The following is a 15,031-nucleotide window of genomic DNA, read 5'->3' as shown; positions in this document are numbered from 1 at the left end:
TGTGTGGAAGCCTTATTTTAAAAGCTGTGTGGAAGCCTTATTTTAAAAGCTGTGTGGAAGCCTTATTTTAAAAGCTGTGTGGGAGCCTTATTTTAAAAGCTGTGTGGAAGCCTTATTTTAAAAGCTGTGTGGGAGCCTTATTTTAAAAGCTGTGTGGAAGCCTTATTTTAAAAGCTGTGTGGAAGCCTTATTTTTAAAAGCTGTGTGGAAGCCTTATTTTAATAGCTGTGTGGGAGGGGAACATTATTTTAAGATGAAATGAGAGCAAACACAGTATCCAAAATAGCACCCTATTCCCTACATAGGGCTCTGGTCCAAAGTAGTGCACTATCGGGTGACATTTGGGATGCAGAATATTGTAAGTTACCATGTCCTGGTTGGCTGTGATGTTCCCATGGAGAGACAGACATGCTGAGAGTGTCTTCTTCCTGGTCGGGGTTAGGTCTGGTCCTATCAGGTAGAGACAGAGCTAGGGTCTCTTCCTGGTCGGGGTTAGGTCTGGTCCTATCAGGTAGAGACAGAGCTAGGGTCTCTTCCTGGTCGGGGTTAGGTCTGGTCCTATCAGGTAGAGACAGAGCTAGGGTCTCTTCCTGGTCGGGGTTAGGTCTGGTCCTATCAGGTAGAGACAGAGCTATGGTCTCTTCCTGTTCGGGGTTAGGTCTGGTCCTATCGGGTAGAGCTAGGGTCTCTTCCTGGTCGGGGTTAGGTCTGGTCCTATCAGGTAGAGACAGAGCTAGGGTCTCTTCCTGGTCGGGGTTAGGTCTGGTCCTATCAGGTAGAGACAGAGCTAGGGTCTCTTCCTGGTTGGGGTTAGGTCTCAGGTCCTATCAGGTAGAGAAACAGAGCTAGGGTCTCTTCCTGGTTGGGGTTAGGTCTGGTCCTATCAGGTAGAGACAGAGCTAGGGTCTCTTCCTGGTTGTGGTTAGGTCTGGTCCTATCAGGTAGAGACAGAGCTAGGGTCTCTTCCTGGTTGTGGTTAGGTCTGGTCCTATCAGGTAGAGACAGATCTAGGGTCTCTGTGGGTGAGGAAGCAGCTCCATCTTTACTGCTGGGCGCCGGCTCTACAAACCCACTGAAAAAAGAGACACATTCTGTACAATTAAATTCAACTGCACTGGACAGAGAATTCCAATTCAACTGCCCTGGACAGAGAATTCCAATTCAACTGCCCTGGACAGAGAATTCCAATTCAACTGCACTGGACAGAGAATTCCAATTCAACTGCACTGGACAGAGAATTCCAATTCAACTGCACTGGACAGAGAATTCCAATTTAACTGCACTGGACAGAAAATTCCAATTCAACTGCACTGGACAGAGAATTCCAATTCAACTGCACTGGACAGAGAATTCCAATTCAACTGCACTGGACAGAGAATTCCAATTCAACTGCACTGGACAGAGAATTCCAATTTAACTGCACTGGACAGATAATTCCAATTCAACTGTAATCATATAATATCACCCTTTCTGTTAGGTTTGACTTTTACATACATTGTGCGTGTGTGTGTGCATGTGTGTGTGTGTGTATGTGTGTGTCTAATGTTTGTGTGTGTGTCTAATGTTTGTGTGTGTGTGTGTATGTGTGTGTCTAATGTTTGTGTGTGTGTGTGTGTGTGCTTGTGAGGCCTACCTACCTAACAGAGTCGGAGTCACAGGACTCCTTGCGGCTGGTCTCTAACAGGTCCTCCTGGGAGTGGAAGCGTTGCAGTTTGCAGCCGCAGCGCAGCACGGCCTGGGACACAGAGTAATGGGTTCTACCTGAGGCGCAGGCCTCTATCTGGGACACCCCCAGCTCCGACTGCAGGAAGAGGTGCAGACAGCTGTCTGACAGAAGCAGATTACTCTCCAGGGTCCTGGCATGAAAGACCAATGAAACTCTGGTACTATACCAACAGACCCAGAAATACAAATGGATATTCATAGATCTGTTGATTTGTTTAACATGGGTTAAACATAGAACCTATTACAGCGTCTATTGTTCACTACCGCCAGGAAAACAGAGGAAGCACAACCTAGTGCAGCAACGAGGAGGCATACGTGTAAGAAATGTTTAGTAGGCCTTTAACCCTTGAGTATAACCGTTGTTTTTCTAGTATTTTTTTAGAACAATTTTTCTTGTTATTATTTGTAATGTTTGTTAGGAGGACACTCACAGTTGAAGGAACTTCTGGAGGCCCTTCATCCTCTCTGTGATCTGCTGGGCGTTGTTCAGGTTAAAGAAAGGGTTCTTAGGTGGTAGTTCAGGCAGCTGGACCCTGGAAATGGACACAATCAAATCAAAACACACTTAAAGGGCCAATCTGGGATTGGGACATCCATGTTTTTGGACTGTTTAATTCATTATATATAGTCATTGATTCTTAAAGTTAAAGGGCCAATCTGGGATTGGGACATCCATGTTTTTGGACTGTTTAATTCATTATATATAGTCATTGATTCTTAAAGTTAAAGGGCCAATCTGGGATTGGGACATCCATGTTTTTGGACTGTTTAATTCATTATATATAGTCATTGATTCTTAAAGTTAAAGGGCCAATCTGGGATTGGGACATCCATGTTTTTGGACTGTTTAATTCATTATATATAGTCATTGATTCTTAAAGAATATAAAATAATTGGCACCTTTTTAACAGCTACTAGCCAGAGACACAAGACATGTGGAATTACTTTCTTTGTGTACATTTGTTAAATGTGTCCCCAGCTATCTTAGGGCAATATGCTATACATATAGAGTATGCCATCCTCCTATGAATACCCACATGAGTAGGGAGTTAGCCTGCAGTTTCTGCCGGAGCCATACGAAGTCACGGTACCTTCTCCTCACACAGGATATCTTCTTGGTGAAGCAGAGACTGTTGGTCTGAGGAGAGACAACAGCAGTTTAACACTGATATTCCATCATCCGTATGAACAGGTGGAGAAAACTAAAACAGACCCTTACCTTAACCATGGCCTTAACCTAAATTTAACCCATTCGGAAATGAAATATTGGTTTGCACGTCAGCCACATCTCCTTCATTTCCCCCATTGTCTCAGGACATCATACTTACATGTATACAGATTTCATAGTCCATGTGGGCATGCCAGAAGTCCTTCTTCTGAATCCGAGGATCCCGAACCCAGACACTGATAAACTGCTCCATGGGGAGGAGAGGAGAGAGACTGATGAGGTAAGGAGAGAGACTGAGCCACACTTAACTAAACTGTGGATGAGAAGTGAGAATGTACGGCCTGAGGCAAAGATGGAAGTTTTACAGGACAGAAATACAGGAAGTGCAATCATTGACTCACTCCAACTCTACAGATGTAGGATCTTAATTTGATCACTCTTTTGTTGCTGAGCATTGTCTTCCACAGCAGGAAATGCAAACCTGTATTGTTTTTTAGTTTTAAAAAGGCTTCTAAGGTTTGTAATTTCCACTTTGAAATTTCAGACTTGATTTGCCCTAAGTAAAAATGTATCAACCCTACAAAACTGTCCATTCCTTATAATCCACATAATAAATAACATTTCCTGTTTCTGCAGGAGCTGCCTCAAATTAAGATCCTACATCTGTTTACCCTGTGCCTTTTACAGGTTAGTCCAGTTTATTTTACTATGCCGCAGAGTGAAAGCAGAAGTAGCTCTGATCTCTCTCTCTCTTACACCATCTGATTTGGTGTTTACAGCATGTTTTCAAGAGGAGTTAAACATCTTTAGATCTGTAGATTTCTAACCACAGTACTGTCCAGCTAGTTCAACCTGCTGAACCAGGAAGAGACCCCCACACCGACCCTCACTGGGCTACATTACCAACAGTACTGTCCAGCTAGTTCAACCTGCTGAACCAGGAAGAGACCCCACACCGACCCTCACTGGGCAACATTACCAACAGTACTGTCCAGCTAGTTCAACCTACTGAACCAGGAAGAGACCCCACACCGACCCTCACTGGGCAACATTACCAACAGTACTGTCCAGCTAGTTCAACCTGCTGAACCAGGAAGAGACCCCACACCGACCCTCACTGGGCAACATTACCAACAGTACTGTCCAGCTAGTTCAACCTGCTGAACCAGGAAGAGACCCCACACCGACCCTCACTGGGCAACATTACCAACAGTACTGTCCAGCTAGTTCAACCTACTGAACCAGGAAGAGACCCCCACACCGACCCTCACTGGGCAACATTACCAACAGTACTGTCCAGCTAGTTCAACCTGCTGAACCAGGAAGAGACCCCACACCGACCCTCACTGGGCTACATTACCAACAGTACTGTCCAGCTAGTTCAACCTGCTGAACCAGGAAGAGACCCCCACACCGACCCTCACTGGGCTACATTACCAACAGTACTGTCCAGCTAGTTCAACCTGCTGAACCAGGAAGAGACCCCCACACCGACCCTCACTGGGCAACATTACCAACAGTACTGTCCAGCTAGTTCAACCTACTGAACCAGGAAGAGACCCCCACACTGACCCTCACTGGGCAACATTACCCACAGTACTATCCAGCTAGTTCAACCTACTGAACCAGGAAGAGACCCCCACACCGACCCTCACTGGGCAACATTACCTACAGTACTATTACATGATACACTGAAAACGATATCTAAAATCACAGACACACATAGACTTCCCATCGAATTGATTGATAAAAGACTCCAGTCGTACCTGGAACACAAGGTTGTCAATCCCTTCTCTCATTCTTCAAGTTCAGATCCCGATCAGATCAAATCCACGGTGGACTGGGGAATGAATGGTATGTTCTGAGAGAACAGCTGATCCCTCTTTATTATGGACAAACAGGTCTGAAGGTTTCCAAACAGTCACAGGACAGAGGATTGAGGAACACCTTGTGCTGCTTCCATAAATCTCTGATATAAAACATGTTATTGTGTACCATATAAGGTAACGGAGACGTTCCGTCTGTATTTGTTGTTGGTCTGTTGGACCGTCTGACCTGGAAGTACCTAATAAAACACTATACAACCCTAGGATCAGGATCGTAACAACAATGACCATGATAGAACCCTAGGATCAGGATGGTAACAACAATGACCGTGATAGAACCCTATACAACCCGAGGATCAGTATCGTAACGACAATGACTATGATAGAACCCTAGGATCAGTATCGTAACAACAATGACCGTGATAGAACCCTATACAACCCTAGGATCAGGATGGTAACAACAATGACTGTGATAGAACCCTATACAACCCTAGGATCAGGATCGTAACAACAATGACCGTGATAGAACCCTATACAACCCTAGAATCAGGATCGTAACAACAATGACCGTGATAGAACCCTATACAATCCTAGGATCAGGATCGTAACAACAATGACCGTGATAGAACCCTAGGATCAGGATGGTAACGACAATGACCATGATAGAACCCGAGGATCAGGATCGTAACAACAATGACCATGATAGAACCGCTGCTCTGTTGTCTAGTAAAACAGTGTGTAGTAACCAACACTGCCTCTTGACCTGGACCACATTTGCAACGTCACTGTGTGTTTCTATGTGACACTGCAATGCTCGTTCTGCTGAGCTTCCTCGTTTGAATCCCATTTCATAGAGTACTTGAGCACACCTGGAAGTCACAGGTGTGTTGGTGTGTATCCACATAGTACAAATACAACTGTCATGTCTCTATGGCTGTATGTCTTTCTCTGGTCACCAAATCTACCGAACAACGTCTTACTGTAGCTTATAAGGTGCCATCTTGTTAAGGTACAATCTGCTATATTTGCTGCTGTACAATGGTCATTCAATGAATGATACATTCTCTTCTCTTGAAGAATATCATTTATAAATGCAGTCTTAGTACAACTGTCCCAGAACGTGATTGTTTTACTCCGTTGTTTGTGTTTGTTGTCATTGAGTGTTTGTTAATGTGGACGATCTGAGAAACAGGACATTAAAGGCTCACAGGGTGACAGTTACCTTTATTCACAGACAAACACTTCATAGATCAAAGGTCAACAGGGACAGTAACTTATTCAAAGGCAGCCCAGAACAAAAGGTTCAACAGAATGGCAGTCTCAAATGGCAGACCATTCCCTATATAGTGCACTACAGAGGAAGTAGGGTTCTGTTTGGGATGCAGTCATTGTCCCATAACATTCCAGTCATGGGAGAGGTGCACAATGAATACAGTGTCAGTCATTTTTGTGTAGGGACTGAACATATATAACTCTGGGCCCCTTAACGAAACAATGATTTATCAGTAACAAATACAGGTTGGTGGATAAATATTTGGTTAAGAGTTGCTGAGAACAATCAGTGACTGGGTAAAATTAACATAATCACATCAGATATACTTTTTTCATATGTGACGTCACATTTTGATCAGAGTAACTCATCAAATCCTCATGGTCACTAATAGAACCCTTGGCTGTGTTCTATATTAAACAGTATACCGTCTACTATCATGTTCTACATTAAACAGTATACCATCTACTATCATGTTCTACATTAAACAGTATACCGTCTACTTTCATGTTCTACATTAAACAGTATACCGTCTACTATCATGTTCTACATTAAACAGTATACCGTCTACTATCATGTTCTACATTAAACAGTATACCGTCTACTATCATGTTCTACATTAAACAGTATACCGTCTACTATCATGTTCTACATTAAACAGTATACCGTCTACTATCATGTTCTACATTAAACAGTATACCGTCTACTATCATGCTCTATATTAAACAGCATACCGTCAGTCTACTATCATTCAACACTTTTCTACATTTGTCAGTAAACTAAATGTAACACATTTATCAACTTTGAATCACACACACACACACACACACACACACACACACACACACACACACACACACACACACACACACACACACACACACACACACACACACACACACACACACACACACACACACACACACACACACACACACACACACACACACAAAAAAAGTACAATATCAAGGATTGTGGCAAAAAGTAAAAAGTGCAGATATCATATTAGGTGGCCAGTAGTTATCTATTGAGTGTAATGCACAGTGAACCAATTACTATACAATATTACTATATTTAATAAAACCACAGACATCTCACAGTGAACCCATTACTATACAATATTACTATACTTAATAAAACCACAGACATCTCACAGTGAACCCATTACTATACAATATTACTATACCTAATAAAACAACAGTCATCTCACAGTGAACCCATTACTACACAAGATAAGTATCCTACCTAATAAAACAACAGACATCTCACAGTGGAAGAGCCGGAGGGAGAGCCTTGTGGCCAAGGTGCCCCGGAGGCAGAAGATACAAGAAACTAAATCTAGTACGAAACTCCAATACAATCACATGGGGTTCTACGACCACAGTATCAGTAGTCAAACAGAACACAGTGTCCACAGTGATTCAGTCTGCTGCAGTACATGAAGACACTGGGAAAGGAATGCTAAGGGTTAGTTTCAACTCTTCAAACGTAGTGTACGCACATCCAGTCACTTTTAAGTGCTTGATCCCAAAAAACAAAGGCATGTTATCCAGAGAGATACTCGCGCCCTTCGTCAGGCTTTGACAAAGAGCTTCGGGTTGAAAGGTTGTACAATAGACTGGGGGGAGAATTCATCAGTGTGAACCGGCTGTCTGCCTTCATTTCATTAGTTTCAACTCAATCAGGGCCACAGAGAGAGATAGACGTCTCTATGAAGGGTTCTGAACTCCACCACACGCTGCACTACACCCCAAAGGCATTGTGACCTCACCCAGCACCACAGGAAGCAGGAAGACCCCGTAGAGGGCTTTTACACCTGCCTCGATGACTCAATCTACCTGCAGCAGGACATCATTTCACACACTGTGCTTTTAATGTCAGCTCAAGGAGGACCTTGGTTCGCTGGAGGATAAATTAACCTATGAGATGCCTACAGATGCTTGTCAGTTCACATCCCTACTTGTGTACTGACATGCACACACACACTCTACGACACACACACATCCTTTACTGGTCCTCGTCCCCAGAGTGCCAGGTGAGTTTGTCCTCGTAGAAGGCTACAACCACCTCAGGATACCTGGCGCTGGCCTCCCTGGCTGACAGCAGGGCCACCTCGTCACGGTTCTTCCTGTACAGACACACAGGGATACAAGTCATTATTAGAATCATTATACCGTCTCTATGACATATTATTACATAGATAATATCTGTACACACGTAAAGAGAGAGGGAGACAACGGGGAGGGGGGGCAATGTCCTCTTCTTTCTGTTTGTCAGAGCACATCATTATAACTACTCTGGTGCTGTTCTTTCTGTTTGTCAGAGCACATCATTATAACTACTCTGGTGCTGTTCATTCTGTTTGTCAGAGCACATCATTATAACTACTCTGGTGCTGTTCGTTCTGTTTGTCAGAGCACATCATTATAACTATTCTGGTGCTGTTCTTTCTGTTTGTCAGAGCACATCATTATAACTACTCTGGTGCTGTTCTTTCTGTTTGTCAGAGCACATCATTATAACTACTCTGGTGCTGTTCGTTCTGTTTGTCAGAGCACATCATTATAACTACTCTGGTGCTGTTCTTTCTGTTTGTCAGAGCACATCATTATAACTACTCTGGTGCTGTTCCTTCTGTTTGTCAGAGCACATCATTATACCTACTCTGGTGCTGTTCTTTCTGTTTGTCAGAGCACATCATTATACCTACTCTGGTGCTGTTCGTTCTGTTTGTCAGAGCACATCATTATAACTACTCTGGTGCTGTTCTTTCTGTTTGTCAGAGCACATCATTATAACTACTCTGGTGCTGTTCGTTCTGTTTGTCAGAGCACATCATTATAACTACTCTGGTGCTGTTGCACAATCAAAAGTCTTTCCCAGAAATGACTAGTATGTTTGAGGAATGTAGCCTACACTAGTCTGTTGCTGCCTGGCATACAGTCAGGAAGACAAGAGGAACCAGTTGTGTGACAAGAGAGTTTTTATTCTAAAAACAACCTCTGAATGTTGGTGTTAGTTGGTGTTTGTTGCAGTTTGTTGTGGCAGTATGGAAGTGGTTAACTCTACCATTTGATGAGGAACATGAGTTCTCCGTGTCTTTCTGTGGAGCCGATGATGCGTTCAGGTTCCAGGGGGCACGTGAGGGCAGTAGGAGAATCCTGGTCAGCAGGTTCCTGGAGGTCATTATGTCTCTGCTCGCTGTACACCTGCTGGGAGGACAACACAACACAGCTGACCAGTCAGGGGGATTGACTCAGTATATACCCCTGTATATAGCCTCCACATTGACTCGGTACCGGTACCCCCCTGTATATAGCCTCCACATTGACTCGGTACCGGTACCCCCTGTATATAGCCTCCACATTGACTCTGTACCGGTACCCCCTGTATATAGCCTCCACATTGACTCGGTACCGGTACCCCCCTGTATATAGCCTCCACATTGACTCGGTACCGGTACCCCCTGTATATAACCTCCACATTGACTCGGTACCGGTACCCCCCTGTATATAGCCTCCACATTGACACTGTACCGGTACCCCCTGTATATAGCCTCCACATTGACTCGGTACCGGTACCCCCTGTATATAGCCTCCACATTGACTCTATACCGGTACCCCCTGTATATAGCCTCCACATTGACTCTGTACCGGTACCCCCTGTATATAGCCTCCACATTGACTCGGTACCGGTACCCCCTGTATATAGCCTCCACATTGACTCTGTACCGGTACCCCCTGTATATAGCCTCCACATTGACTCTGTACCGGTACCCCCTGTATATAGCCTCGTTATTGTTATTTTATTCTGTTATGTCAACACCTGTTGTATTGTTAGAGGAGTGTTATAACACAACAGACCTGTCAGAGTGATCTCCTGTTGTGATGAGTTAGAGGAGCGTTATAACACAACAGACCTGTCAGAGTGATATCCTGTTGTGATGAGTTAGAGGAGCGTTATAACACAACAGACCTGTCAGAGTGATCTCCTGTTGTGATGAGTTAGAGGAGCGTTATAACACAACAGACCTGTCAGAGTGATCTCCTGTTGTGATGAGTAAGAGGAGCGTTATAACACAACAGACCTGTCAGAGTGATCTCCTGTTGTGATGAGTTAGAGGAGCGTTATAACACAACAGACCTGTCAGAGTGATCTCCTGTTGTGATGAGTAAGAGGAGCGTTATAACACAACAGACCTGTCAGAGTGATCTCCTGTTGTGATGAGTTAGAGGAGCGTTATAACACAACAGACCTGTCAGAGTGATCTCCTGTTGTGATGAGTTAGAGGAGCGTTATAACACAACAGACCTGTCAGAGAGATCTCCTGTTGTGATGAGTTAGAGGAGCGTTATAACACAACAGACCTGTCAGAGAGATCTCCTGTTGTGATGAGTTAGAGGAGCGTTATAACACAACAGACCTGTCAGAGAGATCTCCTGTTGTGATGAGTTAGAGGAGCGTTATAACACAACAGACCTGTCAGAGAGATCTCCTGTTGTGATGAGTTAGAGGAGTGTTATAACACAACAGACCTGTCAGAGTGATCTCCTGTTGTGATGAGTTACAGGAGCGTTATAATCATCTAAGACAACGACTCTCTCCCCGTCTCAATATTAAATAGAGATAAGCGACACTGCACATGCTGAACAGGCGTTATAGACATTTTGATTGTAATTTAGTCAAAGGGTTTTTTAATCACTCTATAGTACTATGTGGAAGCTCAGTCCCAGGTGTGGAAAGTGGAAACATTGACTCCAAGGGAACAATGAAACATGTGTATATCTGGAACAGAATGTCTGGATATCATTCTGGAATTAGAATGCCTCCTTCCTGGTTCTATTCCTATATCAGTCTGCTGAGGTAACTTTTCCACATGACTCTGGAGCTTTTATCATAATATAAAAAATATGTATTTTTGGGTACCGGTATTCTTACTCTATTCCATGATCATATAGTAATACACCTACATACACACACTGATCTACAGACCAGTCTTCTACTGACATTAATAAACACACTGATCTACAGACCAGTCTCCTACTGACATTAATAAACACACTGATCTACAGACCAGTCTTCTACTGACATTAATAAACACACTGATCTACAGACCAGTCTTCTACTGACATTAATAAACACACTGATCTACAGACCAGTCTTCTACTGACATTAATAAACACACTGATCTACAGACCAGTCTTCTACTGACATTAATAAACACACTGATCTACAGACCAGTCTTCTACTGACATTAATAAACACTGATCTACAGACCAGTCTTCTACTGACATTAATAAACACACTGATCTACAGACCAGTCTTCTACTGACATTAATAAACACACTGATCTACAGACCAGTCTTCTACTGACATTAATAAACACACTGATCTACAGACCAGTCTTCTACTGACATTAATAAACACACTGATCTACAGACCAGTCTTCTACTGACATTAATATACACTGATCTACAGACCAGTCTCCTACTGACATTAATAAACACTGATCTACAGACCAGTCTTCTACTGACATTAATAAACACTGATCTACAGACCAGTCTTCTACTGACATTAATAAACACACTGATCTACAGACCAGTCTTCTACTGACATTAATAAACACACTGATCTACAGACCAGTCTTCTACTGACATTAATAAACACTGATCTACAGACCAGTCTTCTACTGACATTAATAAACACACTGATCTACAGACCAGTCTTCTACTGACATTAATAAACACACTGATCTACAGACCAGTCTTCTACTGACATTAATAAACACTGATCTACAGACCAGTCTTCTACTGACATTAATAAACACTGATCTACAGACCAGTCTTCTACTGACATTAATAAACACACTGATCTACAGACCAGTCTTCTACTGACATTAATAAACACACTGATCTACAGACCAGTCTTCTACTGACATTAATAAACACTGATCTACAGACCAGTCTTCTACTGACATTAATAAACACACTGATCTACAGACCAGTCTTCTACTGACATTAATAAACACTGATCTACAGACCAGTCTTCTACTGACATTAATAAACACTGATCTACAGACCAGTCTTCTACTGACATTAATAAACACTGATCTACAGACCAGTCTTCTACTGACATTAATAAACACACTGATCTACAGACCAGTCTTCTACTGACATTAATAAACACTGATCTACAGACCAGTCTTCTACTGACATTAATAAACACTGATCTACAGACCAGTCTTCTACTGACATTAATAAACACTGATCTACAGACCAGTCTTCTACTGACATTAATAAACACACTGATCTACAGACCAGTCTTCTACTGACATTAATAAACACTGATCTACAGACCAGTCTTCTACTGACATTAATAAACACTGATCTACAGACCAGTCTTCTACTGACATTAATAAACACTGATCTACAGACCAGTCTTCTACTGACATTAATAAACACACTGATCTACAGACCAGTCTTCTACTGACATTAATAAACACTGATCTACAGACCAGTCTTCTACTGACATTAATAAACACACTGATCTACAGACCAGTCTTCTACTGACATTAATAAACACACTGATCTACAGACCAGTCTTCTACTGACATTAATAAACACTGATCTACAGACCAGTCTTCTACTGACATTAATAAACACTGATCTACAGACCAGTCTCCTACTGACATTAATAAACACACTGATCTACAGACCAGTCTCCTACTGACATTAATAAACACACTGATCTACAGACCAGTCTTCTACTGACATTAATAAACACTGATCTACAGACCAGTCTTCTACTGACATTAATAAACACTGATCTACAGACCAGTCTTCTACTGACATTAATAAACACACTGATCTACAGACCAGTCTTCTACTGACATTAATAAACACTGATCTACAGACCAGTCTTCTACTGACATTAATAAACACTGATCTACAGACCAGTCTTCTACTGACATTAATAAACACTGATCTACAGACCAGTCTTCTACTGACATTAATAAACACTGATCTACAGACCAGTCTTCTACTGACATTAATAAACACTGATCTACAGACCAGTCTTCTACTGACATTAATAAACACACTGATCTACAGACCAGTCTTCTACTGACATTAATAAACACTCTGTCATCCCAGATCTCAGTCACTCTGTCATCCCAGATCTCAGTCACTCTGTCATCCCAGATCTCAGTCACTCTGTCATCCCAGATCTCAGTCACTCTGTCATCCCAGATCTCAGTCACTCTGTCATCCCAGATCTCAGTCACTCTGTCATCCCAGATCTCAGCCACTCACAATCTCAGTCTCCTGTTCTGCCAGTTCCTCTTTGGGGACGAGCTCCGGTTCCACCGGCCGTAGGTTCTCTTCCTCAACCTGATTCTCTCCAGACAAACAGAGGTTTCTCAGGAACTCTTCTATCAGTTCAGGACAGACCAAGTTGTCCTCTGGTTCCCAGGTGTTGTCAGCACTAGAGGCAGAAACAGTGTGAGTGTGTCTATGTACAGCAAGCTTTTAATATTAGCCACTGAAGACATCAATGGAATTCATAGACACAACTATTTTTAACTAGTTTAGGATACTACTGTATATGTCCCAAATGACCCCCTATTCCTTATACAGTGCACTAGTGTGTAATTATGTTTAAGAGTAATGCTTTAGGGAATATGGTGCCATTTGGGAGGCACAATGGTCTATCCAACTGTGTTGAAATGCTGTCCTTACTCAGTGAATCCTTTCCACTTCAGATAGTACTCTACTCTTCCATTGAAGACCCTTCGGTGGATGATCTTCTCAACCACAAACTCCTGGACGACTGCTGCTGCTGTTGTTGTTGTTGATAGTGTTGTTGTTGTTAATGGTGTTGGTGTTATTATTGTTTCTGCCTTTCTCTGTTTCACATTCTGCTTTTTTCTCATTCTAACCTGCAGAGGGAAATATATACTTCAAGTTAAGTGTAATTCAGAAAAACTATAATTCAGAAAAATGTAGTAGCCTATTTAATTGTGTATTTGTGAAGAGGCTATGGCTGTATTCACTCCTCATCATAAATATTATGTCAAATCTTTCACGCAACGTTATTACAATGTAGCGCGAGCACAATCTCGAGGTCCAGACAGAATATCGTCGTCATTATCATCATCATCATCATGTGGTTACATTGTAACGTCTAGCAGCCTCGGGTCAAGGGGACACAGACGGATAGACTAGCGCATCGTCGTTCTACGAAACATTGTAATCGCGCGTTCTGTACACATCTACTGTCGGCTACACATCTATTCATATTTACAAATAACTATGTTTACTGCAGACTCGCTGGTGAAATTACTAGAGGCTGATGATTGATTAACGAAAACGTATTCTAGGCTACATAGAAATTATTAATAAACACGTACGCTTTCAGTCCAACTTTGGCTGTGACAGAAATACGCTACGATGTAGCACACGCTGGAGCACGCGGATACAAAAACAATATCAATATGTCCAGTGGTTCGTTAGATGCGTAGCCAAATGCAACAATGTTCCAGTGTCTTACAAAAACTTTTCATGAATGAGTTAAATAAAGATGGCCGGGTTGGGAGCTCGGAGGAAGTGGTTGCCAAGGGAAGAGGTCAAGTCAGTAAAACCGGGAGGAGACAATGGGACATCCGCCAATCACAGACCGATCCGCTTGTCTGCTCTGTCTACAGTGGGAATTCGCCTGGGTTTACTACGGTGTCATTTTATAGTAGGTTTGGCTATACACTCGGCTATAATGATGATTGTCGATAGCCGACGGGCACGGGGGAGAGAAGTTGCCTACGCTGTTAAAATAAAGTGTTTTGTAACACTAAAACTAGTGGGAACTGAGTTGCCTCCATCGTTAAGGAGACGAAACCTTCACTTTGCTTGAGGTTTGAAACACATGGGTGTAAGAAAAGTGTTCTGAAACATAACGTGGCGTGTTGTAACGCCACATAGTCAAGCGTTGTGGAACACCTTGCCAGAGACTGGGAGCGCTAACCAGGAAAAGGTTGAAAACACTATTATG

At 42.6% G+C, this 15,031-nt stretch overlaps 2 protein-coding genes across 5 annotated transcripts; both read right to left on the bottom strand.

Moving 5' to 3' along the window:
* Nucleotides 1-810: 810 nt before the first annotated feature.
* LOC139405587 (sorting nexin 10b) lies at nt 811-3,219 on the bottom strand. The gene is made up of 5 exons (XM_071147999.1): nt 3,054-3,219; nt 2,763-2,863; nt 2,157-2,258; nt 1,638-1,856; nt 811-1,072 (listed from the first exon to the last, which is right to left on the bottom strand). Exons 1-5 carry the CDS (start codon nt 3,144-3,146, stop codon nt 811-813), a joined length of 777 nt encoding a protein of 258 aa, XP_071004100.1. The 5' UTR covers nt 3,147-3,219.
* A 2,707-nt stretch (nt 3,220-5,926) lies between these two features.
* On the bottom strand, nt 5,927-14,580 carry LOC139387079 (chromobox homolog 3b). 4 transcript variants are annotated; one of them, XR_011629122.1, is made up of 6 exons: nt 14,397-14,580; nt 13,726-13,925; nt 13,300-13,471; nt 9,059-9,201; nt 6,724-8,117; nt 5,927-6,658 (listed from the first exon to the last, which is right to left on the bottom strand). XR_011629122.1 is itself a non-coding variant. In XM_071133068.1 (5 exons), the coding sequence occupies exons 2-5, from the start codon at nt 13,917-13,919 to the stop codon at nt 7,997-7,999; spliced, it is 630 nt and encodes a 209-aa protein (XP_070989169.1). In that variant the 5' UTR covers nt 13,920-13,925; nt 14,397-14,580; the 3' UTR covers nt 5,927-7,996. The 4 variants fall into 4 exon arrangements, 2 of the variants coding, with proteins under 2 accessions (XP_070989169.1, XP_070989180.1); XR_011629125.1 differs by having other exon boundaries at nt 9,059-9,198; XM_071133068.1 differs by having other exon boundaries at nt 5,927-8,117.
* Nucleotides 14,581-15,031: the final 451 nt, after the last annotated feature.

Source organism: Oncorhynchus clarkii, chromosome 3 (genome assembly GCF_045791955.1).
Source record: "Oncorhynchus clarkii lewisi isolate Uvic-CL-2024 chromosome 3, UVic_Ocla_1.0, whole genome shotgun sequence".
Classification (NCBI taxonomy): Eukaryota; Metazoa; Chordata; class Actinopteri; order Salmoniformes; family Salmonidae; genus Oncorhynchus; species Oncorhynchus clarkii.
This window is presented reverse-complemented; position numbering and strand designations above follow the sequence as displayed.

What these genes read in the sequence shown, in the direction of transcription:
- LOC139405587 (XM_071147999.1), bottom strand. Translation starts at nt 3,146, where the DNA reads ATGGAGCAGTTTATCAGTGTCTGGGTTCGGGATCCTCGGATTCAGAAG. An exon ending in ACTATGAAATCTGTATACAT is followed by an intron (nt 2,864 to 3,053) that starts GTAAGTATGATG and finishes GTCTCTCCTCAG; the next exon opens with ACCAACAGTCTCTGCTTCAC. An exon ending in CTCCAGAAGTTCCTTCAACT is followed by an intron (nt 1,857 to 2,156) that starts GTGAGTGTCCTC and finishes CTTTCATGCCAG; the next exon opens with GACCCTGGAGAGTAATCTGC.
- LOC139387079 (XM_071133068.1), bottom strand. Translation starts at nt 13,919, where the DNA reads ATGAGAAAAAAGCAGAATGTGAAACAGAGAAAGGCAGAAACAATAATA. An exon ending in AAGTGGAAAGGATTCACTGA is followed by an intron (nt 13,472 to 13,725) that starts GTAAGGACAGCA and finishes TTCTGCCTCTAG; the next exon opens with TGCTGACAACACCTGGGAAC. An exon ending in CTCATGTTCCTCATCAAATG is followed by an intron (nt 8,118 to 9,058) that starts GTAGAGTTAACC and finishes GTGTCTGTACAG; the next exon opens with GAAGAACCGTGACGAGGTGG.